The sequence below is a fragment of the Chlorocebus sabaeus genome, chromosome 17 (assembly GCF_047675955.1).
Source record: "Chlorocebus sabaeus isolate Y175 chromosome 17, mChlSab1.0.hap1, whole genome shotgun sequence".
In the NCBI taxonomy this organism is placed as follows: domain Eukaryota; kingdom Metazoa; phylum Chordata; class Mammalia; order Primates; family Cercopithecidae; genus Chlorocebus; species Chlorocebus sabaeus.
Window position 1 is genome coordinate 33,324,437 of NC_132920.1, and position 27,908 is coordinate 33,352,344.

Below are 27,908 nucleotides of genomic sequence, written 5' to 3' on the forward strand. Positions count from 1 at the left end.
GTGAGGGTGGGGCATAAAGTTACCTCCTCAAGGGGTGGCAAGGGGCTTGACTCCAGGATTTCTTCCTCTTCACCTGGGGTGGGGTCCTGACCCCAAAGAGAGAAGGAGAAGAGTAGCACAGGGTGGGAAGGAAGGAGAAAGGTTAGCGGAAGGGTGGCAAAGCAGCACCTGTCCCCCAAGGGCAGGGTCTGTCTGTGCTGGGGGATGGGGGAAATCTCAGATCTTGCAGCCCCTTTGGAGGGGGATAGTTTGGGGAGAGTGAACCTCCAAGGTCATAGAGGTTTGGGGGCAGAGATCTGGATGCCCCGGCTCTACCTGCCGGTAACCGCTGCCTCTGGTCCTGGGGGGGGGCCAGGCAGTGGGGGAAGCTGCCCTCCGAGCTGGGCGTCGGGAAGGGGGAGGCTGGCCCCGTGCTGGGCCAAAGCCTGCAGTTGGAGAGGGCCTCCGGTCTGGTGAGGGGGACACCTGCCGGGCCGCTGACCGCTTGGCAGGTGGGGTAGGCTTTCGGGGAGGGGTCCGACGCCCCCTAGGGGAAGGGGGAGGCCTGTGGTGGGGGCTCCCAGGGTGCTGCAGCAGAGAGACAGGGAGGGGGGCAGGGAGTAAGTAAATCCCCATCATCTAAACACACTGTGCCTCTTCCCATAGCATAGGGGGGGAGGAAGGTGTTCTAGGAGATGATTGCTGGGGGTGCTGGGAGAAAGGGAAGAAGTGAAGGGGTCCCTTGAGTTTACCTGATAATCAGGGGTTGTCCCCGTAGTCATCACATCATAATACGGGGGCTCGTAGTCATAGTAGAGAGACTCAGTGGGCTGGGATTGGGGGGTGGGCATAGACAGGAAGGGGATGAGGTAATTGGAAAGTGTGGGGTGAAGGGCAGGAGAGGGAGATAAAAAGATGGTGTGGGTGTTGGGAAACAGGGGAGGTGTGGAGTTGGGAAACAGAGAGTTGAAGACGAAAGGAGAGGTTGAGGGTCAGGAGGGAGGTGGGGGGAGGTGGAACAGAGAGAAGGGGTTCCATATGTGAGGCAGAAGCAGACATGATTAAGAGATTGACCATCTGATCTTCAGTCCACTGACCCCAGAGCCTATCTGTATTCTAACTGTCCAGACCCCACCTAACCCAGGCTCCCTTCCCTTCCCTTCCCCCACCACCTCCCCTTTTCCTGCCCCTCCAGGTAGGTGGGGGCCAGAGACCAGGCTCCCCACCCCCACAATTCTGCAGACCCACCCCTACTTTGACATTCCCTCCATCCCCACTTCTTCCCATTCTTCCTCCTTGGTCTCACCATCCTAACTGCTTTCTCCTGGCTTCAGTCCCCTCTACACTCCTCTCCTACCTGCCTCCCCAGCTCTCACCACGCCCCCACTGTCTCCCAATCTCTTAATTCAAGGAAGGAAGGGAAAACCCAGGGACACAGTTCCAGGAATACTGGTAGAGGAGACGCAGAGCAGGGAACACAGCTCCCAGCCACGAATTCTTCATAACAACTCTTTTTATTTTTAGATGAAAATAAAAAGGCTGATAAATGAGGACTAGGAAGAGGGGGTGATAAGAATAGGAAGATGAGGGTGGGGAGGACAACTAAGGAGGAGAGATGCCTGGGTGTCTTCCCTCTCTGGGGTGTGCTGCACTTGGGGGTTCTCCTGGCTCCCTCACCTGGCGCTGGGGTTCCTGATTTTGTGGCCTATGAAGTCTTGATGGTTGCTGCTCTGGAGATCTCTGGGCTCTGTGAGGCTGTTGGTTTTGGGGTCTTGCCCTCTGGCCCCCCTCGCATTCCAGCTCCTTCTGTTCACACGATTCATAGGCTGCTTGGACCCCTGGGACAATGGCCAACTCCTGGACATCACCCTGCAAAGACATGAGAGAGATGGAGCAGAGAGATTCAGAGAGAGGCAGAGGGTATCATCCAGGAGAAAGGGTAGGAGGCCAATCCTAGGCAAAATCCTATGACAGGAGAAGGTCACTGTCAGTCCTCCATATGCACAGCCCTTTTCAGTTCTCAAGGGATCTCATGGGACCTTCATAACAACCAGGAAAGTTGGCAGAACAAGGATCTTTCTTTCTACCTATTTTTCAGATATATTCCATTCAGAAAAGCCCAAAAAGGCAATGACTGCCCCAAGGTCACCCAGAATGGCAGAATCAGGACCAGATCCCAGGCCTTCCAGAATTATTTGCCTCCCCTCTGCCCTTTGTGGCAATGCATGAACCCTTTCACAGTGGCTTCCAGAGACAGGGCTCAGCCTTAGATGCCTTGGTCTTTCAATGGCAGTGATGATGAGAATTCTCTGGACCTCTAGAAATGGAGTGGGGAGAACCCATTTCTGAGTTCCAATGGCATTCACTTTTGCCCACACAAGGTGCTTAGCATACTCTCCACTGCACCGTAATTTAGGGGATGTTGTCTCATTTCCAGAGCCCACCTGGGAGCTCTTGGGGGTGATAGAGACTTTATATTCTTCTTCTTTATTCTCCTTGGCCAGCAGGTATTCAGAAAATGGTGACTGGCTTGGAGGGTGAATGGAGGGATGGATGAACGGATAGATGAGTGGCTGGGTGGCTGGGGGCTTACACACATTAATGAACGGGAGCACTGATAAATAGTGGATGAATAAATGTATGTATGGGAGAGTAGACTGGTGGGTAGATGAACAAGGGTTACAGAGTAGATGGAAGCAAATGGGTGAATAGGTAGATGGGTGAACTTATGTGGGTGAATGAATAGTCAGATGGGAAATAAGTGGGTGAGGAGATGGGTGCATGAGTGTATTGAAGGAGGGAGTGGTTAAGTTGGTGGAAGGATAATGGATAGATGGGTGGCTGAAGGAATGCATGCATCCTTGTATGCATGGGTAGATGGGGAGGGTGGGTGGGTGGGTGAGTGAATAGCTGGATGGAGGAGTTGAAGAGGATAGATGGATGGAAGCATAGGTGGGTGGTTTGAAGAGAAGAGTGGTTAAGCAGGGGAGGATGGACAGGTGGGTGGATATAAGCCTTCATGCATGAGTAGGTGGGTGTGTGATGCATAGATGAGTAAATGCATGGGGGAGTGGGTGGTGGATGTGTGCATAGGTTGTCTGGCGAGTGAGTGAATGGATGGGTGGGTGAGGAGAGAGAGGGGTTGAAGGGATGGATGGATGAGGGAACTGATGAAGACTGAGGGACAGAGTAAGTGGCTGTGGACAGTACTGCTATATAGGTAGGCATCTAGTTCTCCTGCAGAGAACAGTAGCCCTGAAGATATAAAATGGAAATGAAAATTCACAAGAAAAAAAATGCAGGCCTAGGGAATAGGAAGATGACATGCTGGGGCCAGAGGGGAGTGGGCACAAGACAGGGGACCAGAAGTCAATCCTGCCTCTGATTGCTCTGGTTACCTCAAAGACTTCTTCATCCAGGATACGGGCACCAAAGATTATCACTCCATGGGTGTCCAATACTGGACGAGCACTTCGTGGGAGTGGCCGGGTGACTCGCTTCTTGCAGTCAACAATGAGGGTGACAGACTGGCCCTTCACAGCCACAGCCACGCGGTGCCACCTGGACATGGAGGGAGAGGTTCAAGTGAACTGTTGGCTGACTGAAGTGGGGGAGTCAACATGGTTGGAGAGCAGTGATGAGAGTTGAAGCGAATGGTGATAAGAGCAGTAATAACAAAGGCTACCGTTTATTGAGTGTTTACAGTGCACCAGGCACCATGCCATCACTTTCTTATTTGTGCCGATTCTATTTAATGTCCATTTTACAGATGTAGAAAGTGAGGCTCAAAAACTTTAAGTAACTTGCCCAAGGTACAGGCAAGTTCAACATGCAGAGAAGGCTGCATACTGTAAAGCCCAAACTCTGGACTAGAAGTGACTGAAGTTTGGGCAGTGGGTAGGTGTGGTGTGGCCCAAAGAGTCTGAAGGGTTTCACAGTTTAGAGTGTAGGAGTTCCGGGGCACTTTCTCCTCAAAGTGTGGGCCGAGCAGACCAGAGAAGCAAACAAACTTACTTGCCATCTGCGAGGCTGAGGCCTCGGAAGACTGGCTGAGCGGGAGGTTGAGGCCGCCCAGTCTGGTCCTCATACAGGAAGCGGACAGGTCGGCCCAGCTCCAGGCCCAGCTGTTGGACACCCTGGGCACTGTAGAGAGTCAGGAGGGGAGCTTGGAGACCAGGGCGAGTCCGGACAACAGTCAGCAGAGAGAAATCTTTGGGAAATCCTCCTAGTATGCAAGAGAGATAAACACAGAGTGAGAGGCAAAGGGAGCCGCCACAACCCCTTTCTTTCCTCCTGGTGTCTGATCCTAGGCCCCATCCATTACCTCCCCCAGGCCTCCCTACCCCACCACGTCACCCATACCTGGGAAAAGCTGGCGAGTGGGTGCACTGAGCTGGGCAGGTCGTGCCACTCGGTAGGCCACATCAGCTGGACAGATGCCTTTCGTTCTCTGGACACCATCAGGGAGGGAGGGGAACCTCAGAGCCCGGAGCACATCCACAGGGGGTGCACCTGGGAGAGTCCATGACTATCAGGAGAAGGGACATGCCCTCAGGAAGGCATAAATAGGGGACATTTGGGATCTAGAACTCAGCTTTCCAGGGCTCAAACTCCCTGCAAGGCAAAGGTCACCTCACCCTCACTTGCTTCTAAACAGTGCCTGAATGGACGGGAAATGCAAAGGTACCTGGAGGCAGGGCAGCATCAGCTGGCATTCATCCCCACAACACTCCTGCCCCCCTCTCTCCTAGCATCTGCCTCTCTTACGCTCTCCCTTTGTCTTTTAGCCTATGAATCCGTCTCTCTCTGTGCTCTCTGAACATCTCTCTCAACTCTCCATCTGTCTCCTGTCTCTCTCACTCTCTTACTCTCTCTGTCTCATTATGTTGGTCTTTCTGTCTCTATCTCTTCTGTCTTCCTCCGTTTCTCTCACATTCTGTCCATCTTTTTCTCTCCCTCATTCTCACTCTCTTTCCATATCTCTCACTCTCTGGGTCTCTGGCATCTGTCCCGTCTCCAGCACAAACAACATCTGGGCAATCGATCATCCTGGGCACAGGAGGTGCATGGGGGCCACGAGGAAGAGACCAGAGAGGCAGCTCTGTGGGAGGGGCTTTGAGCAGCTACCGATCCCAGGTTTGGGGGATGGGGTGGGAACAACCCTGACCATGCTGAGGAAAAAGATACAAGAAAGCTCTCCCAGGAGTCTGTGCCTCCTGGTTTAGGAGATGAGTTGGGGAGGGGTGGAGGAATGGGGGGCGGGGGCTGAAGCTGCCACGCAGAGCCGGAACAAGTCCAAGGCCCCGAGCCACACATCTGTGGATCCCATCAGAGTGCTTGCCCAGAACCCAGGCAAGCTCCCCACACCTGGAACCTCAATCCTGTCTCACCCCCCTCACCAACCCCACCACCTGGGACCCAAAGATTCAAGACCCAGCCCACCAGCCCTGTCTACCTAGAACTCAGCTTCCTGGGGCTCAAACTCCCTGGAAAACAAAAGATCACCTCGACCTCACTTGCTCCTCTGTATACATACTCTTCACACCATCAGCTCCAGATTGGAAAAATCCCAAAGAGAGTTCCAGCAAAACTTTCATAGAAGTGTGGGGCAGGGCAGAGGCCAGAGCAATCAGGAGAGCAGAGCTGGGTGGGGTGGTTGAGGTGGGGCGGGCAGGCAGAGAAAAGGCCCTTTGAGTCCAGGAGCCGGGAAACCACGGCCTTCCCCCCCAACCCCCGCCTAAGCCTGGCCCCCGCGCGTGTGGCAGCTCCGCAAACACCAACACACAAGGGCTGCTTTGAGAGATGAAGGGTGAGTGAGACAGAGACACAGAGACTCACAGAGACCCCAGGCCAAGGAGACCTTGGAGGCCCCTACCGTCCACCAAACCCCAGGGGAGTACAATTCGATCATATAGATGACCTACCCACAGGTCCGCCCACCATCTTCCCACACCAGGCCACATACTTGCTCCACTGTCTCCAGCCTAATCTGCCCCACAGGCTCCCCATTGGCAGCCCCATCACCCTCCACCACTCTACCTCTGGCCCCCCAGATGCCTTATTCTCTAACCTTAGGAATTCCACAGTAACTCATTTCCCTAAAGTCCCATCTCTACCCACTCAGCTCCTGAAATAAGAAACAGTCATCTTAGCCATCCTCCTGCCTCCATGCCAGAGGATCCCTCTTTCCCCTAAGAAAGACTCCTAGAGTCTACAGGTACCACACGCCTCAATGTCCTGGCCCTGGGCCTCACTGTCCTCACATCTTGGAACTTCTTCCTTCTGAAATCTAATCCAAATCCTTTATGCTGCCATTCTGACCATTTTCTCTCTAAAGCAGAGAAGAATTAAATCGTCCAGTTAAATACAAATCAGCCCTCAGTGTCTCCAGAAATAGTGGGCTTTTTCCAGCCTGCTGAGGGCTTGGTGCTCACAGCCCCCTCCTCCCTGACATCAAATCCCCTTTCCTAGAAGCCAGGAATTCTGGGTCCTGGGAAAAAGAAGGAAAAGATCGGGGTTGTGGACACCAGGGTCCCAGGGGAGGCTGGCTGGCCAGAGGGAGGAGGGGCTAGGCAGGAATGCAAAGAGCTGGCTCTGGCCTCAGACACCTGATCCTGGCCTGTCCGGCGGGCCGTCCTGTTGGCAGCCAGCCCCAGTGCTCCCCAGAGCCAGCTGCGTGGCAGCATTGAGGGCACAGGGAGGGGGAGGGGGTCCCTGTCCAGGAGGCCAATGAGACAGGTAGTCAAGGCACCCTTTCTTTCTGGGCTTACTGGGCTCTGCTCTGAATCACAGGTGCTCACCCCTTATCCCAGAGATAGCAACAGAAAGGCCAGAAGACACACATGCCTCACCCATCAACACTGGCATCTACCACCCCCACACCACCAATGACTGGACCCGGCTGGCCCTGGCCATCTTTAGCTCTGGCCATCTTCAGCTCTTCCCAAGGACCCAAGACAAGCATCCATCCCCATTCAGGGCTCTCTAAAGTGGTCCTCCACCTTTCAGCCCTACCTGCCCTCCCCCAGTCACTTTAAGGAGGAAGAGATCCCTACCCTGAATCCAAGGAACACAGGTGTCCTGCCCTCCAGCCTGGACCCTTGAAGCCCCAAATCTCCTTGTTAGACTCAGAAGCTCCTGCCCCAGGCATCAGCTGTCCCCTTCCCAGAGACACTTGGAGCTCCAGCCAGACTCCGAGGACTCAGGCATCAGGACTCCTCTTACCTGCCCAGCCTGGGGCCGCGCTCAGCCCCAGCACCAGAGGTAGGAGGAGGAGGAGGCGATGGCAGCGGCTGCACCGCTCCATGGCTGAGAAACCGGAACGCCGGGTCCCAGAGACCCAGGTCAGCCTGAGACGCTGGATGCTCTGAGGCTGACAGAAGACAGGGAGCAGACTATGAGCCTCAGACGCTGGGGTCCCAGGGAGGTCAGAGGCTGCGGGCAGCGACAGCTGTCAGCGGCCCAGCTCCATGCAGCAAGGCGCCGTCGGGGCTCCCGGCACTGCTCCCTCCTCGGTGGCTGCCGCTTCTGTGTGTCCCCGGCCACCCTGGCGCCCAGAGCCCCCACCTCGCCTCCGCCCCCGGCCCGGCCCCTGCCTCCAGCCGCCCGCCCACAGCCACCAAGGGGAAACCCCACCCTCAGTCTCCACCTGGGGAGGGAGGCGAGAACCCTCCCTCTCTCTGGCTCTCTCCTGCTCCTTGTAGGTCTCAATGGCCTGTACCCTAAGATTCTCTTTTCGGGAACCCAAATATCTTCCCTAGCCCCTTAATTTTCTAGGACCCAAACGTCCAGTCACACACACCCACTCCCGTTCCCTCCCTCTTGGGGGCCCAGAGCCCCCTTTCAGCAGAGACCTGGGTGAGATTTAGGGCACAGTGGGAGGGGAGAGGCGGGCCTGGGGGTCTCTCCAGGCCCCACCCCACCCATAATCAGGTCTCCATAATTACTTCCCTCACCCCGCCCCGTGTAATTACAGAGCGGGCCGGGGCGGGGGTATTTATAGACAAGGCTATAGATAGCGACGAACTGGGGCGGGGGATGTGTGGGGAGGTGTTCTACTGGGAGCAAGAGGCCAGAGACCGGAACCCACCGACAAACACAGGATAGTCAGGTCCAAGGATATGCACATGGGGGACGCGGTAAGGGAGTCCCAGAGCCCAGGTAGAGGGGGAGCAGTGGTAAGATGAGCGAGCAGTCAACGCTGGTTGGAAGAGTCCAGGGAAATGGGGTCACTCAGGGACGTGGGCCGCCTCCCGGCGGGCAACGCCTGAGAAGCCCGCAGCGCTCAGCGCCCAGTGCGCCCCCACGAGCAGGCACGGCGCCGGGTCTGCCCGGAGCCCGCAGCGCGGCCGGAGGGAAGGCCGGAGCGAGCCGAGGCGCCGCCGCCCGCTGGCGCGGAGAGGGCACAAGCGAACAAGGCGCCTTTGAGAATCCACCGCCCCCCTTCCTCCTCTGGCCGGCCCCGCCCCTAGCCTGGCACACCCTCTCCCCCCTCCCCGACAAAGCTTGCCTTGTGTCCCCCACCCTGCGTCCACCTCTTGGGCCCCAGGGAACCTCGGTGGCGGCGTCCAGGGATCGCGTCCGGAGCTCCCAACCGGATACCCCCCCAAGCCCGAAACGGTGCTGCCCATCCTCATACAGTCACCTCAGTCCAGAAAACAGCGATTTTAATTTGAAAGCGATTTTATGTATGAGTGAGAGGGGAAAGGAGCCCCAAAGAGAAAGGACGCAGGGCAAAAATCATGCAGCCCCGGCACCCCACCTCTGCGGGCTGGCCACCTCCCCTCAATTCTCAGGCCAGGCTCCTGTGTCCCCAGCCTATACTATGTGCCCAGGGCTGGAGGAGAGCAGTGAAGGGAAGGCCTCCGGGACTACACTCAGGAAAACATCCCCTGTGGGGGCCCTGTCCTCACAGCCCAGGCCCCTTCCCCAAGTTAGACAGGAAGAGATGGGGAGGAGGAAAGCTGGGAAGGCTAGTGCTTGGAGAGCCCTAGAGACAGGCCATTTCAGGGCCCTGCCTTTCCCAAACACCCACCTCCACCACTGGCATTTCTTAGTCAACCTGGGAAAGTACAGTACTTCTTTGAGTCTAACTGCAAGTCTCTATCCTCAGAGGAAATTAAAAATAGCAGATAGGTTCATACATCTCCACCAGCCCCTTCACCACCACCACCACCTTTTTTATATTTCAGTCTGACTGCAGAAGGAGGTGAAGTGTAAAAAGAGACTCTGGACAGTAACAGGGCCCCTCCCTCTTCCAGAGAGGCCCCCATCTGCCAGGTTTGAGAAGAGGAAGGCCTGTCAGGCCCTACTCTCATGTCCATCAGTTTGGGGGGCCTGCCCCCCAATATCCACCTCTGGGGGAGTTCCCCATTTCCACTCTTCAGATGGGAAGCAAAATGAGGCAAGATGAGAAGGAAGCAAGGTCCTGGAGGCAGGGCCAGTGCTTTGTGCTGGGGGAAGGACAGAGGGTGAGAAATCACCCCAAATCACGGGAGACCCCGACAAATTCAGAGACTCAAGGCCACTGAAGGGACACAACCAGTCTTCACAGGGATCTGGGGTCCCTTCCAACTTGGGATATCAAGCAGATCCCTTGGAGGGTTTATGTTCTTGGTTCTGCCCTGTACTTCTCACCCCATCAAGGTTCTGGGAACATGGCCCCCCACCCTGCCCCAGGGCTTGGAGTCCCTCTCGGATGTGTGCTCCTCCAGTGTGAGAAGCACCACGTCAGGGTCTGAGCTCAGGCCAGTTGATGGGGAGCCTCAAGCATCTCCATGAGAAAGGTGTCGATGGGGGTGTCACCAATGAGCTTGAAGAAAAACAGATGCTCTAGACACTTAAGGCCAATGGACCGGAGGGCAGGAAGACGTAGCAGCAGCTTGGCAAACCTGGAGTGGAGGTGGGAGAGGGGGATTGAGAGCTGGAAGCACACGGGCCCTAAATACATCCTCATAGCACTCCCCACTCCCAAGGGAGCCTCAGTGCCCCCAGCCCCATCTCACCGTCCCTGCTGCTCAGGGTACTTCTGTTTGCAGTAGGTCTCCAGTGATGCATACACTTTCTCCCGCAGGACCTCCACCTCACTAGGGTTGGAGAGGCCCTTGGCATCTGGGATGGCAGGGAAGAGAGGAGGAAGAGAAATGAAGACAAACCAAATCAGGATGGCCGTGTGGATGTCAGTCACAGGATGCCCCTTTTGGGCTGCATTTGCTTGCCCTTTACCAGAGGCCTGGCAAGGGAAGCAGGGCCCACTGGGTTTGTGGGATGGATCCGTGGATGTGGGTTTTTCCTTGGCCAGTTGGGAGATTTCCAGGTTGAGGGTCTTACTGAGGGGGATAGCTGGGTAACTTAGGAGTCTCGGAGAAGAGGAGGCTCCAAGGTTGCCTTGGCCTTGAGAGACAAAGGTAATCCTCCTCTTACCTGGATTAAACAGAATGATTGCCCTCAGGCAGCCAAGCTCTGTCTTGTCCATCCTCATGTCACGCATTTTGGACACTAGCTCTGTCAGCACCCTGGAGAGGGACCTGCAGGTCACTCAAAGGTCACAGCTCAGCCAGCCTTGGACACGGACCAGCCTATAGCCCCACCCCCTCTATCTACATGCCAGCCTAGCCGAGGGCCACTGACCGATCAAAGATGGCTCCTACTCCTGCCGAATGGGCTGAGTTGCGGTGCACATGAAGACCTGTGGCAAGGAGGATGCCATCTCGAACATCAATGGATCGGTGGGAGAAGGAGGCAATGAGGAGCTCATTCCAGCCTGGGTGGGGCAGCAAGGGTCAGGAGCCAGAAATCAGGCCAAGGGATTCAAAGCACATCAGTAGAAGAAAAGGAGAAAAGAGGTGGCGAGGTCAGCAAGTTTGGCTCCCTGAGTACACAAGGTAAGGCCACTGGGGTCACTAAAGGTTGGGAAGTCAAAGAGGGGTCAAATGTCAAGAGGTCAAAGGGATCCAAGGTCACTGACCTGCCCGCAGCAATATGACCTGATCATCCAGAGGCAAGGAGGAAAAGTGTGGGATCCTCTTCGCCCACTCAACAAGCGTGAATAGCTGTTTGTCAGCTGCCTGACAGATGTTAGTCACGGGGTCATTTGGCTGCAGGGGACAGGGGTAAGAGTTATGGAAGATTTCGAGATACGCTGGGAGCCCCTTGTAAGAGGCTTTTGACAACCCGTCCTTACATATAGTCTTCCTGTGAGCCCCATCCAAACCAATCCCTGTAAGTCAGGCTTCTCTCCTGGCATTCGTGCAAACAATTATTTATTTGGGACATGCCTGTGGTTCTGCCAGTGGGTTGTTTGGGGATTGGAGACAGAAGGAGCTATCACATCCACCTCAGAGGTTTGAAAGACCTTGTTTGGCAGCACTTCCAGTCCCAAGTAGTGTTAGGAAGGTTATGAGGGGAAAGGAGGGGGAGAGGATATAGAACAGACCTAGACTGCCTCCCCCAACCCCCATCACCAAGGAGAGTGGATTGACCCCAACACTCACGCTGCTGCCGCTACCCCCGGTTCCCCCAGGACCCTCAACGCCCTGGTCACTCTTCTGCTCCACAGCAAGCTCTGCCTCCAGGATCCTGTCCACAGGCATCTCCTCGGGGGCTCCCCCAGCCCCCTCCCCATCCCCATCCTTGTCCTTTCCCCGCTGACGCTCCTCCTGTACCGCTGCATGGGGAAGCGGGAGAGAAAAAATGGAAAATCAGCAGCCATCCATGAAGGGGTTCCACAAATATACTTGGCCTCATCAGGATCTCATGGCCCTTGGGAGATATTTATATGAATGGGGAAGTCACTAGAAAGGGTGGACTGGGGGCAGCCCTGAAGCAAGGGTTATAAAAGGGCAGATCAGTCAGTCTGGAAAGGTGAGGTAGGTAAAAGAGTTAGGGAGGAATTTAAATGGAGAGCCTACTACATGGTTAAAAAACATGCCTGAGAAAGCTGATTGAAAAAAAAATTTTTTTTAAATAAAATATGCCAAGAAACATGCTAAGCACATTTTAACATTTATTCAATTATCATAATGATGCTGGAAGCATTTATTCTCATTTTTAAAGATGAAGAACTTGGGATTCAAAGAGATTAGTTTGCTTAAATTCATATACTACATAGCAGGTCATACAACTTAATCTAAGTGTGTCCGAGTGCAAATCTTGTGCTCTTCTTACTCAACAAATAGGCAGTGAAAGGAGCACTGGCCTAGGTCTTCAGAGATGTGGGTTCTGATCCCAAACCTGCCTGCCACTCCTTTGTTGCATGACCTTGGGAAAGCCAAGCCTCAGGCTCATCTTCTCTAAAGTGGGCGTTTTGATCAAGATGCACTCTAAAGGGTCTCTCAGAATCCTAGGAATCTGACTTAAGAAGATAAGATGGAGAAGGAAGGGAAGCCCTGAGGTCTTCAGTAAAGTCTGTAAGCTTAAGAGTGTCAGAGTCCCAGGAGTTAGAGGAAAGACCACAGATAACAGGAAACAGAGACCACAGAAGGTCCATGGAATCAAAGAGAGGAGGAACTACTTAGGTTAGAAATGGGGAGACAGCCCATCATGGGTAAGGAAAAGTTATTCTATCCTAGGACCAGTCTAGGGAGGGGTCATAGGTGCAGGCCACAGAGGCCTAATCATTAAGAAGGAAACTGAAGGGCCAGAACAGGGTAACAGGGAGGAGAGCTGCAAAGGGAGAGAGAAATCAAATATCGCCCTCTAGAGGAGACAGAACAGTCCAGCCTTCCAGAGACGTACACAGTCTGAGTGGGATGGGGAGAAGAGTAAGACACCTGGGTAGGGCAGGTCCTTACCCTCCCTCTTCATGCCAGTGGCCAGGCACTTCTGATAGCGGCAGTACTGACAGCGGTTCCGCTGGCGCTTGTCCACTGTGCAGTCTTTGTTGTCCCGGCAAGAGTATGTAAGGTCCTTGCGGATGGTGCGTTTGAAGAAGCCCTTGCAACCCTCACAGCTGTAAACCCCGTAGTGTTTGCCTACAGGGAAACAGGAGGAGCATTAAGAAGGTTGCATGGAGACAGCTTCACCATTTAGTCTCTTTCCAATCTCCCCCTAGCAAAACTTAAAGTTTAAGTCCTCTCCGTTTGCCAAATACAGAGATAGGGAACCAGGAGCTGAGTAATGATCCAGTCCCAGTCTCCCTACCGTTCAGAAACCCTACAGGCACTCCCTTTTCCCTCTGACCTTCCCCCCAATCGCATCCTACATCTCAGCTTCAGCTTCTTTACTCTCATCAAGCCTCCCCCAGGTCACTTGCTCTGACCAAACCCCATAAGCCCTGGGAATCCCACAGGTGATGATACATGGCCCAGTCTCTCCCTCTCTGTTCATCCTCTGAGCCCCATACCTGAGCTTCTGTCCCCGCAGATTGCACATAGCCGTTTGCCAGCCCCAGGGCCACCTGGAGGGGGTGGACAGTGCAGGCCCCGGACCCCTAAGACTGGTGGCTTCACGTCTTCAGGGGGGCCAGACCCACCCCCAGGGAGTGACACTGTTGAGTTAATCTGGGATGGGGGAAATAGGGAAGTCACAGGAAGACTTGTTGGGAAGGAGAATCTCACAGAAGTGATGGAAATCATTCCCTACCACTAAGCAAGGCCCTGCAGTGCACATTCCGGAGGGCGCCATTTACACTGCAGTCTATGTGAAGGGCCATCCCTGGAGCACAACCCCAAAGAGAATAAACAGGCCCCCCAAAATTGTGCAACACAGTGACCCTGAAGGGCAGGTGTCTTGGGAAAGCAGATGGGGCCAAAAGGGCAGAAAATCACTGATAGATGAAAAGGACATCAAGAATATCAGAATTAGCTGGGCGTGGTGGTAGGCACCTGTAATCCCAGATACCCAGGAGGCTGAGGCAGGAGAATCGCTTGAACCCAGGAGGCAGAGGTTGCAGTGAGCCGAGATCGTGCCACTGCACTCCAGCCTGGGCAACAGAGCAAGACTCCATCTCAAAAAACAAAACAAAACAAAACACGCACACACAAAAACAAAGAATATTAGGGTTCTTTTAGGGGAGGAAGCATGCACTGAAAGATCAGTCACCTCAGGAAAGGCAAGGGGTCTCACAAAGACCACAGGCCTGACAAGATTAGAGAATTGGAAGGTCAATGGGCCATGGGGAAGTTCACATACGGATCCTCGGTTACAAGGAAAACAAGAAAACGAAAGTGGCCAGGCGGTAAGTTGGTCACAACCTCTCACCTGGGGGCTGCTGACAGGCCCGGAGAATCCTGGGGGAGCTGGAGGGGGCAGACCAGGGGACCCCATGGAAGAACTGATGACTGGAAAGGGAGAGCCCAGTGGCGGGGGTGGCATCGGAGGTGGGGGTGGGGCCCCAGAGCCTCCAAGGGATGGAGCTGTTGAAGGGGTTAGGGGTGGTCCAGGAGGAGAAGGGGGAGGGACTCCCTGGGGAAGGGGATTTGGGGAGGAGCTGTCTGGGCTTCGGGAGTCTTAGGGAGGGGTATGTACACGTACACAAACACAAAAGAGACAGAAGAGACAAAAAAAGAAAATGAGTCTTCAAACATCCAACTAGAGACTTTAATTCTCTAATACCCCACCGTTCCGGGCCCAGCCCACTCCACCCATCCCCAAGTCCAGAGACACCCTGCTGTCAAACAACAGTGTAACTCCGGCTGGTCCGATGGTAGTGGGTTATCAGAACTTATTAATAAACATTAGTGTCACTAAAATTGATATACAACCCCCCACTGCTATATTTGACTGGCTAAAAAAACACAGCATAACTCCTCATTGTGGTGAGAGGAGGGAGGTGACAAGGAGAGGAGGATAGTTCAGGTGAGGAAAATTTTCCAACCGATCTATTTGAATACCAGGTCATCCTAAAGCCACACCTGTCTCGTGGGTGGGGCAACACGTGGGGTAGACCATCGAGCCCCTCTATTTCCAGCGTAAAGCCAGGTAGCCAGAGCGTGCAGGGGAAAGAGATAGGCGGGAGAGACCCCTCCTACGACGCAAGATCTGCCTTTAAACGCCCAAAGTCCTGAAGCTTAAGAGGAATCGTGCCCTTCCCACGCCCGCGACCTCCGGTGCCCAAGGCCTCCAGCGGTCACGGTTAGGAGGGCGGAAGCTCCCCTTCCCCGCCCCGCCCCGGGGAGGAGGGTGCTAAGGACCTCGGGAGGGAGGGGACGCGTGTTTACAAACAAGGGGGCGGGAGCGCCAGGAAAATCAGAGGAGGGTGTGGGGGAGGGGTTGCAGATAACGCGGTTACTGGCTCGCCTGCCCTTCTGCTGGGACACTCACCCCGCCCGCTGTCGCCCATCCCGTCCCGTCCAGCCTCCCCCGGCTCCGGCTCCGGGGTTTGTTGTTCTCCGCCTGCCACCGCCGCCGCCGCCGCCGCTGCGGGATCCAGCCAGGGCCGTCGCCGCCGCCACCGGGACGCGACCCCACAATGCATTTCTTTTCGCACCCCCACCGGCCCACACTGCCCTGCGGCATGCCGCTGAGGGAGGAAGGGCGGGCGAGCGGCCCAAGACATATCCCTGGCTGAGAGTAGGGATACCGAAAACCTCCCAGGGATTCCCAGGGGTTGATCGGAGGAGTAGCTGAGCACGAGGAAGCCCCTGAGAGAAAGACTCTGGCCTGGATTGGGTAGAATTAAGCCCGTCGCTCTGCTCTGTACCAAAATGACAGCGCCAATGTGGCAGCCATCTTTGTACAGACGGGAAGTCTCGGCGCGAGTTCCCGCCCCCTCGTCTAGTTGGAAACCGAGGAGGCGGTCTCCTCCGGCCTGTTAGCCCGCCTCGCCCACCCTCCCCTCAAATAACCTCCACACTCGCGCATGCGCATCAGTGCAGGATGGACTCGTCGCTACCAGAGTGCCGCCATATTGGTAAAGGCATTAGGACGAAGGTGGAACGGAACTTCCTGTTCTCGCGGGAGCTAAAGGCGGGACTGCCACGTCCGAGCAAACCGGGAAAGGAGAGGATCCCGGAGCTGGTGAGAATTCTCTGTTTTTCTCTACCATCCTTTCCAGGCCTTTTCCTTACCTAATGAGTCATAGAGACGAGGGCCCAGAGAGTCTGTAAAGTGGCTGGTGAAAGACTAGTGTCCCAGGGCCCTACATCCGGGAGGGGGTTCGGGATAAAGAGAACTAGTCTTGGGAACAATGTAGGTAGGTGGGAACTTAAGGGAATGGGAGAGCGGCCCATAGAGGTGGACGGAGGGCGCTATTGGAGTAAAGCTGACCCTGTGTAGGTATAGAGTTGAGTCAAGTGGAGTCACTGTCTCTGTCCCTCTGGTCAGCGTGATGGCCAGAGGGCTGGGGGCCCCCCACTGGGTGGCCGTGGGACTGCTGACCTGGGCGGCCTTGGGGCTTCTGGTGGCTGGACTCGCGGGTCATGACGACCTGCACGACGATCTGCAAGAGGACTTCCATGGCCACAGTCACAGGCACTCACATGAAGATTTCCACCATGGACACAGCCATGCCCATGGCCATGGCCACACTCACGAGAGCATCTGGCATGGACATACCCACGGTCACGACCATGGACATTCACATGAGGATTTACACCATGGCCATAGCCATGGCCACTCCCATGAGAGCCTCTACCACAGAGGACATGGACATGACCATGAGCATAGCCATGGAGGCTATGGGGAGTCTGGGGCTCCAGGCATCAAGCAGGACCTGGATGCTGTCACTCTCTGGGCTTATGTGAGTCTCCAGGGGATGGGAGAGAGAGGGGCTGGTTCTGGATTGTTGGGAAACACCACAGTACTTGACCCTGACTCTCCCTCACCAGGCACTGGGGGCCACAGTGCTGATCTCAGCAGCTCCATTTTTTGTCCTCTTCCTTATCCCCGTGGAGTCAAACTCTCCCCGGCATCGCTCTCTACTTCAGATCTTGCTCAGTTTTGCTTCCGGTGGGCTCCTGGGAGATGCCTTCCTGCACCTCATTCCTCATGCTCTTGGTAAGTAACCTCTGACTTCTACCTCAAATCTAACCTATTTTGTTCTTTGGGGGAAAAGGGTTCTTTCTCCTTTATGATCCCTGACCTTTCGATATTCCCCCAAATACACACCCTTTGTGTCAGATATTCCCTCATCTGGTTTTCCCCCCATCTTCCAGAACCTCATTCTCACCACACTCTGGAGCAACACGGACATGGACACTCCCACAGTGGTGAGGAAGAGACAGATGGGGATGGGAGTTGGGGTGCTGGGGAAGGTCTGTCTCTCCCTATTCCTCACCTCCTGCACTTGAGGAGGAGGAGTCTGTAATGCACATCTCCTTTAATGTCTCAATGCCTCCATTCCCAGGCCAGGGCCCCATTCTGTCTGTGGGACTGTGGGTTCTCAGTGGAATTGTTGCCTTTCTTGTTGTGGAGAAATTTGTGAGACATGTGAAAGGAGGACATGGTCACAGTCATGGACATGGACACGCTCACAGTCACACACATGGAAGTCATGGACATGGAAGACAAGGTGAGCCCAGGAACAACTTTCCCGAAAGCTGACTTGCCTGCCTCAGAATCTCCTCATCTTACGGCCCTCAGGAGGGAGAGGACATGTTGGAAGATCTGTTCTCCACGCTGACCAACTCTTTTCTTCCCTCAGAGCGTTCTACAAAGGAGAAGCAGAGCTCAGAAGAAGAAGAAAAGGAAACAGGGGGGGTTCAGAAGAGGCGAGGAGGGAGCACGGTACCCAAAGATGGGCCAGTGAGACCTCAGAATGCTGAAGAAGAAAAAAGAGGCTTAGGTAAGGGCCAGAGTTGGTCATAAATTTGGGCAAGGGACATCATCACAAATCACATGGAATATGTGCTGTGGGTAATGGCAGGTGTCTCGGAAACACTAAAAGACTGTGTGTGAAGTGGTCTCTGAGGGGAGGTGTGAGAATAACTGACCAAGACTGAACAAGTGGTGATGGAGGCCTCTGATCATTTTCTCTTCTCGTCCTGTACAAGATCTGCGTGTGTCAGGGTACCTGAATCTGGCTGCTGACTTGGCACACAACTTCACTGATGGTCTGGCCATTGGGGCTTCCTTTCGAGGGGGTCGGGGGCTAGGGATCCTGACCACAATGACTGTCCTGCTACATGAAGTGCCCCATGAGGTCGGAGACTTTGCCATCTTGGTCCAGTCTGGCTGCAGCAAAAAGCAGGTTGGTGATGTCTGCCAAACACAGCTACCTCAAACCCTTTATTTCTCCTCACTCACCCTAAACCCAAACAGCCTCTTATTAGTTCCAAACAATTCATACTGTCATTGACAAGTCCTCTAGAAATGAGGGGGAAGAAGTTCTGGTTACTTTGTCCTTTAGCTCAGTATTTCTTAAACTGTGGTCTATAAACCATCTGAATGGTTTAGTGGAGTCTTAAATACACACACCTACTCAATCAGAAAGTCTGGAAAGGACCTCTAATGGCTAAAATTTTTCAGAAATTGTCTATTCTAGACTGCCCCCTCCTCTCTTTTTACTTTGATGTTTAGTTTCCAAATCCATGTCCCCTATACCTATATCCCACCAGCCACTTCTAAACCACTGATAATCTTTAGCTATTGGTGAGTGCGTTTTTCTCTTTTCTGCCCATCAGGCAATGCGTCTGCAACTATTGACAGCAGTAGGGGCACTGGCAGGCACAGCCTGTGCCCTTCTCACTGAAGGAGGAGCAGTGGGCAGTGAAGTTGCAGGTGGTGCAGGTCCTGGCTGGGTCCTGCCATTTACTGCAGGTGGCTTTATCTACGTAGCAACAGTGTCTGTGTTGCCCGAGCTGCTGAGGGAGGCATCACCATTGCAGTCACTTCTGGAGGTGCTGGGGCTGCTGGGGGGAGTTGTCATGATGGTGCTGATTGCCCATCTCGAGTGAGGCGTGGGATAAACTCCTGCCCCAAACTTCTACCCCTAACTCCAGGTCAGTGGTGTGTAGAGGTTGGGGACCCTGGCCAGGGACATCTGCCAAGGAAGGAACTGTAGATTGGGAGAATGGTTACTTTGGCATTAGGGCCTTCAAGGGCTGGCAGTCTTAGAGGCTGGAGCAGTGAGAATGAGAGGCCAGAGGGATGATAGTGTTGGGCACCTCTTGACCATGTTGCGTTTGGAAGGCTAAATGGGGCCATGAAGAAGGTTGGAAGGGAGAGGGGGTGATGGCAGCTTACCTGGTGTCCCCTACCCCACCTGTTCTCGGAGAACCAAGTTGCTATACAGAAAGTTCTCCAAGGTCCAGTTCCCTTTCTCCCACCAGTCGGTGAAGGCTTCAGAGAAGACCAGAGTCCTGGACAGAGAGGGTAACAGGAGGAGTCGGGGATAAACATCAGACATCAATCATGTGTCCTAATTTGGGAGTGATTCCGGGGGATGGGGGTGGGAGAGGGTTAGTTGGTAATCTCATGGCCTGATTTTTTTTGTTTCTATTCCTTTTATATCACTGTTTGACTCGAGGGGGAGGGGTGGCAACCGGAAATAAAGTCCTCCGATCTTCCGCCCTACATGCAGTCTTTGTCTTTTTGGGGGGAATTGGGCCCCCTGTCTTTGTCTTTTTGGGGGGAATTGGGCCCCCTGTCTTCTCCGCACCCGGGGCCCCTAAGCAGCAGTGTCTGGCCACGCCCCCGCAGTGGGAGGTCGGCCTCCGCTGGTGGCCACAGATGGCCTAAGGCTGGCGGGTCTTTGATTGGCCCCGGCTTTGCCCTGGCCACACCCCCCTCTGCGCTGGGATTGGCTTAGTGCTGGGGTTCCCACCCACCCACAGGCCGCAATGGCGTCTCAGCTCCAGAACCGGCTCCGCTCCGCACTGGCCTTGGTCACAGGTTGAGGGGGTTCTCTCCTGGGGCGGTTTGGGGTGTTGGAGTGATGTCAGGGGCTTGCCCTTGGAGTCCGCGGCTGCTGTGACCTCTGACCCCTTATCCACATTTTACTAACTTTCTGCCCTGTGACCTCTGATCTCTGCCGCCTCCTCCCCTTGCCCGGTCCGGCGTGTTCTGTCCTACCTCAGGTGCGGGGAGCGGCATCGGCCGAGCAGTCAGTGTACGCCTGGCCGGAGAGGGGGCCACCGTAGCTGCCTGCGACCTGGACGGGGCAGCGGCACAGGAGACGGTGCGGCTGCTGGGCGGGCCAGGGAACAAGGAGGGGCCGCCCCGAGGGAACCACGCTGCCTTCCAGGCTGACGTGTCTGAGGCCAGAGCCGCCAGGCGCCTGCTGGAACAAGTGCAGGTGAACGCCAGGCTACCTTCCCCCTCTAAAGCTCTAATAGCTCTAATATTACCTCCACTGCCCCGGCTCTTTGGGGGGGTTTTTTGATGCGTAACTTCCCCCTCCCATAGGCCTGCTTTTCTCGCCCACCATCTGTCGTTGTGTCCTGTGCGGGCATCACCCAGGATGAGTTTCTGCTGCACATGTCTGAGGATGACTGGGACAAAGTCATAGCTGTCAACCTCAAGGTGGCGATCTCTGAACCTGCTACTTTTGGCCCCCTTAGCCTGGAGAGGGAGCTGAAGGAGGGCTGTCACCGCAGCTGATCTTTTCTCCCTTGTTACCCTTTCCCGCCAGGGTACCTTCCTAGTCACTCAGGCTGCAGCACAAGCCCTGGTGTCCAGTGGTTGTCGTGGTTCCATCATCAACATCAGTAGCATCACAGGAAAGGTCAGGTTGAGTTGGACGAGGTCAGTCAGCCAAGTGGCATAGAGAGAACTCCTCCTTGAGACTCCTGACTCATTCCACATCTCTGACTCACCTATAGGTGGGGAACATGGGGCAGACAAACTATGTAGCATCCAAGGCTGGAGTGATTGGGCTGACCCAGACTGCAGCCCGGGAGCTTGGACGGTTGGTCAGATGCTTGAGGGTGCTGGGGAGCACCTGGGGGGTCTGAAGGAGGGACCAGCATTCAGCCTTCTCCAGAATCAGCAGCCACTCTCCTTCCCACAGACATGGGATCCGCTGTAACTCTGTCCTCCCAGGGTTCATTGCAACACCCATGACACAGAAAGTGCCACAGAAAGTGGTGGACAAGGTAGGAGGCTGTGGGTGGAGGGCAGAAGCATTCAGAGACTCCATCTCTCTGGGCTTCACAGAGAGAGAATACTGGGCACAGTTCCTGGCAAACATTAAATATTCAATGAATGTATGAGGAATGAAAACAAAAAAGGGTCACAGACTCAGTCTTCAAAAAAATCCATAAAAGCAGCTTTCACCCACATGAGTATTTCCTTACAGATTACTGAAATGATCCCGATGGGATACTTGGGGGACCCTGAGGGTGAGCACTGAATGGAGAGGAGTCCCTGGGAAGGGGGCCTGAATGAAGAGATCCCCAAGGTTTTGGGATTTTCTACGGGACTGGTGGTTGGTGTCTGTGGAGAGGTTTGTAGGGAGGGATGTCTTTGGTGGGAGATTATAGCTATTTTGGGTCTATAGGAGTGAGCAGGATTCTGCCCTCTCCCCACCATTCTCGTAGATGTGGCAGATGTGGTCGCATTCTTGGCATCTGAAGACAGTGGATACATCACAGGGGCCTCAGTGGAAGTCACTGGTATGAGGCCAGCATGGGGAGGGACAGGGCAGAGAAGTAGAACCCAGACTATATGAGAAAGCAAGTAAAGGGAGTCTGGAGCCACGGGAAGGGCAGAGGTCCCCAAGGCCAGGGACAAAAGTGGGCACCCCCTAGCCCATTTGTCTCTCCACCCATGCATCTGTCCAAATGTTTCTGCCCCTCCCAGGAGGTCTTTTCATGTAACTGCCTCAAGCACCCTGGACTCTGCTCACCCCCCATCACTCTGCCTGGCCTCCTGCTGATGAGGACTCTAAGTTCCCAGGCTACAAAAGGGGTGGCAGTGTATGGCTCAGGAATGCTGAATATGGGAAGCAGGGGTGCTTGTGACCCTAATAAATTCCAAATCCTCTTCCCTGCCACCTCCGGTTCTTCTTGTGTCCAAGCCCTCAGACCCTTCCCCACCTCCCCCTCCTTTCCCTTTCCCGAAGGATTGTTCCCTTTCACTGCCTGGTCTCCCAGGGCAACCCCCGCCGCCGGGTGTGAGAGGAAAGAGTGTGTGTCACTGTGTATGCGTGACACTCCGGGTCTTTTTGGAGGGAGGGGTTTCTGCATCACCCCTTTCCACTGGTTCTGCTGCACCAGTCCCCTCCCCCCAACTCCCTGGGTTCTTATGGTCCCCAAGGTTGATTTGTTCATGGCCTCATCTTGGTGTCCAGTCTGGCCTTGAAAGGGGGTCTTGGAACAGGTGGCCCTCCCCCACCCCTCTCCTTTCTCTGAGTCCCCCCCTCCCCTTTCTCTCCACCTTACAATAGCTGCAGCCGGCCTGGGGTCGGATGGGGGGGATTAGGGGAGGGGGCCAGGATTAGGGGAATGAACCAGCCGATGAAAGGGGCTGGAGAGAGCAGGAGGGAGGGGGTTGGAAAGAGGAGGAGGAAGGGGAGGGGGGTCTGCGCTAATCGACTCTGGCGCCCACATAAGGACTGGCCACGGACTGAAGGAGAGGACAGGGAAGTAGGGGGGAACTGGGGTGGGGGGCGAGGGCACCCACTGCTGCCTTGTCCCAGAGACAGGCCACCCCCTGGCAGCCGCAGCCCAAGTCCGGGAGCCTCAGCTCGGGCGGGGACAAGACGCCCATCAGGGTCTCTAACTGCCCCCTACCCCCTCGCTCCGTATCCCTCTCATTCCCTACACTCAATGGGGATCGCTCTGCCCCTTCCTCTTCTCTTTCCTCCCCATCCCCTTCGTTTACTTTAGAGTCCTGGAAGAGGCTTCTGCCCACTTCCCACTCCAGACATTCTGACCCTGTGTACCCCACCCACACGCGCACCCCCACTCCCCAGTGGGAGCCCCATCTTGTGTGTGTCCCTGTTTCCGCGTGGTGTCTCCATTCCTCCCGTTCCTCCCGTGCGCCTCCCTCCCTTCCCCGCCCCGGGCCGCGGCTCCTGATTGTCCAAACGCAATTCTCGAGTCTATGGCTCTGGCCGAGAGTTGAGTCTGGACGTCCCGAGCCGCCGCCCCCAAACCTCGAGGGGGAGAGCGGGTCGGAGGGTCTAGGGAGAACGAAAGTGGAGGGTGGAGGGAGTCCCCAGGGTGGTAAGGGGAATCCCGAGCACATCGGGACCTAGGTGTGTTCTCTGGACTAGAGGGCAAAAGCGGCAGAGGATCTTTTGCAGCGTTTTTCCACGGAATCCTGGAATGGGGGTTACGGAGAAGTAAGGGGGGTTGATCCCCAGAGTCGCCAGGGTACGCAGAGTGGGGGAGGTAGCCCTTTTCACGAACCCTCTGTCCCCTCCTGGGGTCCCAGATATTCCAGGCCCCGCCCCCTGGAGCTGAGGCCCCGGGTGGGGGCCTCTGGAAGGGAACCGAGGCTAAGGTTCTTGGCCGCGCGACGGTGCTGGGCCGGGGGCGGAGACCGTGGTTCCCTAAGTGGCGCAGAACTCCCGGGACGCAGGATCCTCACGTGGGATGAACTCGTCCCGTGGGCGGGAGAACCTCGGCGTCCACGTCCCGTCCCACCCGCGCCGCGAATGGCGGGTGACGTCTCCGCCGGCGGGGGGGCGGGTGTAGCGGAGGAGCAGGCGGAAGTGACGTAGGGCCCCAGCGCCCGGGCCATGGCGGCGGCAGTGGCGGGAGCTGCTGTCTGAGCAGCAGTTGCGGACCCAGCGAACTTGGCGCAGGAGCCCGGGCCCAGAGAGAGGCGCAGCGGCGGCGGAAGCGCGAACGGCTGGAGCTGGGTGAGGGGCAGTGCCGGCGCGGGGGCGGGAGCGGGGGCGGAGAGGGGCGCTTCTGGAGGGGCGGGGTCTGCGCGAGGGGCGGCCCCCCTAACGCCCTCCTCCCCTTTCCCCCACCCCCAGCCTTCCTCGCCTCCTCCTCGGCTGTAGAGCCCTGGTGGGGGGGGGGTCTGTGCCCGGTCACCATGACGACGCCGGCGAATGCCCAGAATGCCAGCAAAACGTGGGAACTGAGTCTGTATGAGCTGCACCGGACCCCGCAGGTGACAGGCATTCTCCCTTTCAGGCTTACCCCCTCCCGCAAACCCCTCCATCCACAGACCCCATCACACAGCTTCTTTTCCATAATTTGCTCTATTCTGCCCTGCCTGGCCCTATCTTTGAATCACCTTAATCTTTCCAAAGCACTTCGCATTTACCTCATTTAATCCTCCAAACAGTCCTGCCAGAGAGGTGGAGCAAGTATTATTGTCTTCATTTGAAAGATCGCAAACACAAAAATTACTTTCCCTGTTCCTCATTCAGTATTATAAGTCAGTGCATATAAGACTCACCTTGGGAGTTTATTAAAAGCAGAGCTTAATGCTCCCCAACATTCTGATTCAGTAGTGGATTGGGTTCTCAGAATCTGAATTTTTAACAGGCACCCTATGGGGTTCTAATACAGGTAGCACCAGGACTTTAAAAATTTTTGTCAAATAGTTTTTCCCAGCCACAGATTTGTGCCATCTTCACTCCTAGGCCACTTAGTTACCTCAGATCCTCCTATTCCAAAGCTCCTACTCTTAGTTAATGGACACTAAAGTCTGTGTTTTCTCCATTTGCTCCAAGTCATCAGTCTTCTCTTTCTCAAAATTCTTGTCTCGAATAGAGACCAGCGTGGGTACCCAGATTCTGCCTTCTCACTGTATTTTTCAAAACTCTTATTTTATGGGCTGCTGTTTCTAAAACCCCTTTCCCTCTAACCCACACCACCTCTCTACTCACTGATGCCTCCAGGAAGCCATAATGGATGGCACAGAGATTGCTGTTTCCCCTCGGTCACTGCATTCAGAACTCATGTGCCCTATCTGCCTGGACATGCTGAAGAATACGATGACCACCAAGGAGTGCCTCCACAGATTCTGCTCTGACTGCATTGTCACAGCCCTACGGAGCGGGTAATAGGAGAGACATGTTTGAGATGAGATGAAGGGGTACAATGTTAGGGCCCTCTCACTGGTCTTGGTTCAGCTTAGGCTTCAGTTCGCTTGACTGACCACTCAGGGCTTCCCTTCTTCTACCCCAGGAACAAGGAGTGTCCTACCTGCCGAAAGAAGCTGGTGTCCAAGCGATCCCTACGGCCAGACCCCAACTTTGATGCCCTGATCTCTAAGATCTATCCTAGCCGGGAGGAATATGAGGCCCATCAAGATCGAGTGCTTATCCGCCTGAGCCGCCTGCACAACCAGCAGGCATTGAGCTCCAGCATTGAGGAGGGGCTACGAATGCAGGCCATGCACAGGTGTGAGGGTCAGGAGAGAAGCAGGAGTGGTGGGATGGGTCCGTGGATCAGTCTTTGTTGCCTGCTAGCTTCTAAGCCTCAGCATCCTAAGAGCTGACCACAGACTGATCATTAGGGCTGGAAATCATGGGTATAAATTGCAGTTTCTTAGTAAACAACTGGCACTGCTATTCTTAAGAAAAATATAGGGCTGGGCACAGTGACTCACATCTGTAATCCCAGCACTTTGGGAGGTGAGGATGGGAGGATCACTTGAGCCCAGGAGTTTGAGACCACCTTGAATAACATAGGGAAACCTCATCTCTACAACAAATTAAACATTTAGCTGGGCATGGTGGCACATGCCTGTAGTCCTACCTACTTGGGAGGCTGAAGTAAGGGGATCCCTTGAGCCTAGGAAGGAAGTGGAGGCTGCAGTGAACCATGATCATACCACTGCACTCCAGCCTGGGCGAAAGAAAAAGGCCCAGTCTCAAAAAAAAAAAAAAAAAGAAGAAGGAGGAAAAATACAGTTTACCTCTTGACTTTCTAGAAGTTAGAACAGTAGAGCGATTTTGAGAATAAGCTCTGGATTTATACTGCTGGAAGTTAAATCACCTCCTAGGCCAGCATCTCTCAGTCTTTCATGTGTATCCAAATTACCTGTAGATCTTCAGATGCAAACTCTGATTCAGTATGTCTACAGTTGGGCCCGAGAGTCTGCATTTCACAAGCTCCCAGGGGATGTCTGTGCTGCTACCACACTTTGAGAGGTGTCAGCCTATGATCGCTAACAAGTTACTTAACCTCTCTAAGCCTCAGTTTCCTCAGCCATAAAATAGAGATAACATAATTACCTGTGTCATAGGATTCATTGTATTAGGTGAGGGGATTGGTGCAAAACACTTAGAGTGCTTAGCACACAGTTAGTGTTTAATAAATGTTAGGTATCATCATGAGGATTTTTCTTATCTCTTAATTCTCTGAAGTTTAAAGTCTAAGCCCTTTATCCTGGATGCTTCCTAACCTTAATCACTTGCTTCTACAGGGCCCAGCGTGTGAGGCGGCCGATACCCGGGTCAGATCAGACCACAACGATGAGTGGGGGGGAAGGAGAGCCCGGGGAGGGAGAAGGGGATGGAGAAGATGTGAGCTCAGACTCTGCCCCTGACTCTGCCCCAGGCCCTGCTCCCAAGCGACCCCGTGGAGGGGGTGCCGGGGGGAGCAGTGTAGGGACAGGGGGAGGCGGCACTGGTGGGGTGGGTGGGGGTGCCGGTTCGGAAGACTCTGGTGACCGGGGAGGGACTCTGGGAGGGGGAACGCTGGGGCCCCCAAGCCCTCCTGGGGCCCCCAGCCCCCCAGAGCCAGGTGGAGAAATTGAGCTCGTGTTCCGGCCCCACCCCCTGCTCGTGGAGAAGGGAGAATACTGCCAGACTAGGTGAGGAGCCCTGTCCTTCCCCCAGCCACTGAGAAACCAAAGATCACAGATTTCCATCAGAAGTGGGCTTTGCCCAAACCCAGAATACTACCCCAACCCAGAATCCATTTTGGAAAGCCCCTACCTCCAGTCCCCATCTGAGGCGTCCTGGCTCTAAGCCTGTCCTCCCTCCCACTCCAGGTATGTGAAGACAACTGGGAATGCCACAGTGGACCACCTCTCCAAGTACTTGGCCCTGCGCATTGCCCTTGAGCGGAGGCAGCAGCAGGAAGCAGGGGAGCCAGGAGGGCCCGGAGGGGGCGCCTCTGACACCGGAGGACCTGATGGGGGTGGCGGGGAGGGCGGGGGTGCCGGAGGAGGTGACGGTCCTGAGGAGCCTGCTTTGCCCAGCCTGGAGGGCGTCAGTGAAAAGCAGTACACCATCTACATCGCACCTGGAGGCGGGGCGTTCACGGTGAGAGCTTCTGAGGGCAGTAGTAGAAGAGGGGAGAGGAGGGAGGGTGATCTGGGCCACATAGAACCATGAGCCTGGTCTAACTCATCAGCACTCTTCCCCTATATATCCTCCATCTCTATGTCCCTTCTCCTTTCCCATCATCCGTGTCCTTTTTTGCCCCATCCCTTTTATTATTCCTTTTTTATTTCTTTCTTCCTCCCTTCCACCTTTTGCCTCTCATTCATTTCCTTTTCCATCTTCTCCAACTTTCTTCTCTCTTTTCCTCCCCTCCCCCTTTTACTCCCTCCTCAGACGTTGAATGGCTCCCTGACCCTGGAGCTGGTGAATGAGAAATTCTGGAAGGTGTCCCGGCCACTGGAGCTGTGCTATGCTCCCACCAAGGATCCAAAGTGACCCCACCAGGGGACAGCCAGAGGAAGGGGACCATGGGGTATCCCTGTGTCCTGGTCCATCACCCCAGCTTCTTTGTCCCCCAGTATCCCCAGCCCAGCCCGCCAACAAGAGGACACAAATGAGGACACGTGGCTTTTATACAAAGTATCTATATGAGATTCTTCTATATTGTACAGAGTGGGGCAAAACACGCCCCCATCTGCTGCCTTTTCTATTGCCCTGCAACTTCCCATCTATACAACGTGTTGGAGAAGGTGAAGAACCCTCCCCTTCACGCCCTCCTACCAACAACAAACGTGCTTTTTTCCTCTTTGAAACCTGCAGTTCTGTGTGTCTGTTTATCAGGAGTGTAGAAGAAAAAAGGAAATAGATTGGGGAGGGAGGCCTAGAAATAATGTAAAATCAGCGTTGCAAATGGGGAGAAAATGTCGGGTTATTCATGATATGTCGTCGGAAACTCCAAATTAGCAAATAT

At 54.9% G+C, this 27,908-nt stretch overlaps 5 protein-coding genes across 14 annotated transcripts in view; 3 read left to right on the plus strand and 2 right to left on the minus strand.

The window, feature by feature from the left end:
- Positions 1-8,326, minus strand: part of COL11A2 (collagen type XI alpha 2 chain) — a 30,784-nt gene extending 22,458 nt beyond the window's left edge. For 2 of the 6 annotated variants that reach the window (XM_007972973.3, XM_007972970.3), the window contains exons 1-7: positions 7,204-7,512; positions 4,342-4,491; positions 3,994-4,204; positions 3,378-3,540; positions 1,657-1,848; positions 732-809; positions 24-86 (exon numbers count right to left, since the gene is read on the minus strand). In XM_007972973.3, coding sequence (XP_007971164.2) covers positions 24-86; positions 732-809; positions 1,657-1,848; positions 3,378-3,540; positions 3,994-4,204; positions 4,342-4,491; positions 7,204-7,285 — 939 coding nt within the window. In that variant the 5' untranslated portion in view covers positions 7,286-7,512. Of the gene's footprint in view, positions 1-23; positions 87-731; positions 810-1,656; positions 1,849-3,377; positions 3,541-3,993; positions 4,205-4,341; positions 4,492-4,666; positions 7,175-7,203; positions 7,513-8,068 lie in introns of those variants that run through there. The other 4 variants (XM_073005903.1, XM_073005902.1, XM_073005900.1 and 1 more) reach the window with 4 other exon arrangements.
- Positions 8,327-8,628: 302 nt separating this feature from the next.
- On the minus strand, positions 8,629-15,675 carry RXRB (retinoid X receptor beta). 2 transcript variants are annotated; one of them, XM_007972963.3, is made up of 10 exons: positions 15,241-15,675; positions 14,179-14,426; positions 13,322-13,478; positions 12,771-12,950; positions 11,472-11,644; positions 10,946-11,075; positions 10,609-10,741; positions 10,402-10,493; positions 9,984-10,089; positions 8,629-9,869 (listed from the first exon to the last, which is right to left on the minus strand). In XM_007972963.3, the coding sequence occupies exons 1-10, from the start codon at positions 15,473-15,475 to the stop codon at positions 9,722-9,724; spliced, it is 1,602 nt and encodes a 533-aa protein (XP_007971154.1). In that variant the 5' UTR covers positions 15,476-15,675; the 3' UTR covers positions 8,629-9,721. The 2 variants fall into 2 exon arrangements, with proteins under 2 accessions (XP_007971154.1, XP_007971153.1); XM_007972962.3 differs by having other exon boundaries at positions 10,402-10,505.
- Positions 15,676-15,820: 145 nt separating this feature from the next.
- SLC39A7 (solute carrier family 39 member 7) lies at positions 15,821-19,431 on the plus strand. Of its 2 annotated transcripts, XM_007972967.3 has the most exons (8): positions 15,821-15,936; positions 16,243-16,657; positions 16,746-16,914; positions 17,073-17,126; positions 17,264-17,428; positions 17,561-17,701; positions 17,910-18,106; positions 18,540-19,431. In XM_007972967.3, exons 2-8 carry the CDS (start codon positions 16,247-16,249, stop codon positions 18,810-18,812), a joined length of 1,410 nt encoding a protein of 469 aa, XP_007971158.1. In that variant the 5' UTR covers positions 15,821-15,936; positions 16,243-16,246; the 3' UTR covers positions 18,813-19,431. The 2 variants fall into 2 exon arrangements, with proteins under 2 accessions (XP_007971158.1, XP_007971155.1); XM_007972964.3 differs by having other exon boundaries at positions 15,864-16,657.
- Positions 19,432-19,546: 115 nt separating this feature from the next.
- HSD17B8 (hydroxysteroid 17-beta dehydrogenase 8) lies at positions 19,547-21,850 on the plus strand. Of its 3 annotated transcripts, XM_007972969.3 has the most exons (9): positions 19,547-19,749; positions 19,935-20,152; positions 20,263-20,379; positions 20,489-20,581; positions 20,679-20,764; positions 20,867-20,951; positions 21,155-21,197; positions 21,396-21,470; positions 21,658-21,850. In XM_007972969.3, exons 1-9 carry the CDS (start codon positions 19,698-19,700, stop codon positions 21,672-21,674), a joined length of 786 nt encoding a protein of 261 aa, XP_007971160.1. In that variant the 5' UTR covers positions 19,547-19,697; the 3' UTR covers positions 21,675-21,850. The 3 variants fall into 3 exon arrangements, 2 of the variants coding, with proteins under 2 accessions (XP_007971160.1, XP_072862005.1); XR_012089138.1 differs by lacking the exon at positions 21,658-21,850 and having other exon boundaries at positions 21,155-21,301; positions 21,396-21,469; XM_073005904.1 differs by lacking the exon at positions 21,658-21,850 and having other exon boundaries at positions 21,155-21,256; positions 21,396-21,458.
- A 1,180-nt stretch (positions 21,851-23,030) lies between these two features.
- Positions 23,031-27,750, plus strand: RING1 (ring finger protein 1). Its single transcript, XM_007972961.3, has 7 exons — positions 23,031-23,665; positions 23,786-23,925; positions 24,662-24,822; positions 24,951-25,166; positions 26,194-26,583; positions 26,764-27,037; positions 27,332-27,750. The coding sequence occupies exons 2-7, from the start codon at positions 23,848-23,850 to the stop codon at positions 27,431-27,433; spliced, it is 1,221 nt and encodes a 406-aa protein (XP_007971152.1). The 5' UTR covers positions 23,031-23,665; positions 23,786-23,847; the 3' UTR covers positions 27,434-27,750.
- The last annotated feature ends 158 nt before the right edge of the window (positions 27,751-27,908 follow it).

Coding starts and splice junctions, on each gene's coding strand:
- RXRB (XM_007972962.3), bottom strand. CDS start 15,475: ATGTCTTGGGCCGCTCGCCCGCCCTTCCTCCCTCAGCGGCATGCCGCA. Junction 11,645..12,770: donor CACTGGCATGAAGAGGGAGG/GTAAGGACCTGC, acceptor TTCCCCATGCAG/CGGTACAGGAGGAGCGTCAG. Junction 9,870..9,983: donor TACCCTGAGCAGCAGGGACG/GTGAGATGGGGC, acceptor CCTCCACTCCAG/GTTTGCCAAGCTGCTGCTAC.
- SLC39A7 (XM_007972967.3), top strand. CDS start 16,247: ATGGCCAGAGGGCTGGGGGCCCCCCACTGGGTGGCCGTGGGACTGCTG. Junction 17,127..17,263: donor ACATGGACACTCCCACAGTG/GTGAGGAAGAGA, acceptor CTCCATTCCCAG/GCCAGGGCCCCATTCTGTCT. Junction 18,107..18,539: donor CTGGCTGCAGCAAAAAGCAG/GTTGGTGATGTC, acceptor TCTGCCCATCAG/GCAATGCGTCTGCAACTATT.
- HSD17B8 (XM_007972969.3), top strand. CDS start 19,698: ATGGCGTCTCAGCTCCAGAACCGGCTCCGCTCCGCACTGGCCTTGGTC. Junction 20,153..20,262: donor GCCTGCTGGAACAAGTGCAG/GTGAACGCCAGG, acceptor CCCCTCCCATAG/GCCTGCTTTTCTCGCCCACC. Junction 20,952..21,154: donor CACAGAAAGTGGTGGACAAG/GTAGGAGGCTGT, acceptor ATTTCCTTACAG/ATTACTGAAATGATCCCGAT.
- RING1 (XM_007972961.3), top strand. CDS start 23,848: ATGACGACGCCGGCGAATGCCCAGAATGCCAGCAAAACGTGGGAACTG. Junction 23,926..24,661: donor AGCTGCACCGGACCCCGCAG/GTGACAGGCATT, acceptor TGATGCCTCCAG/GAAGCCATAATGGATGGCAC. Junction 25,167..26,193: donor CGAATGCAGGCCATGCACAG/GTGTGAGGGTCA, acceptor TTGCTTCTACAG/GGCCCAGCGTGTGAGGCGGC.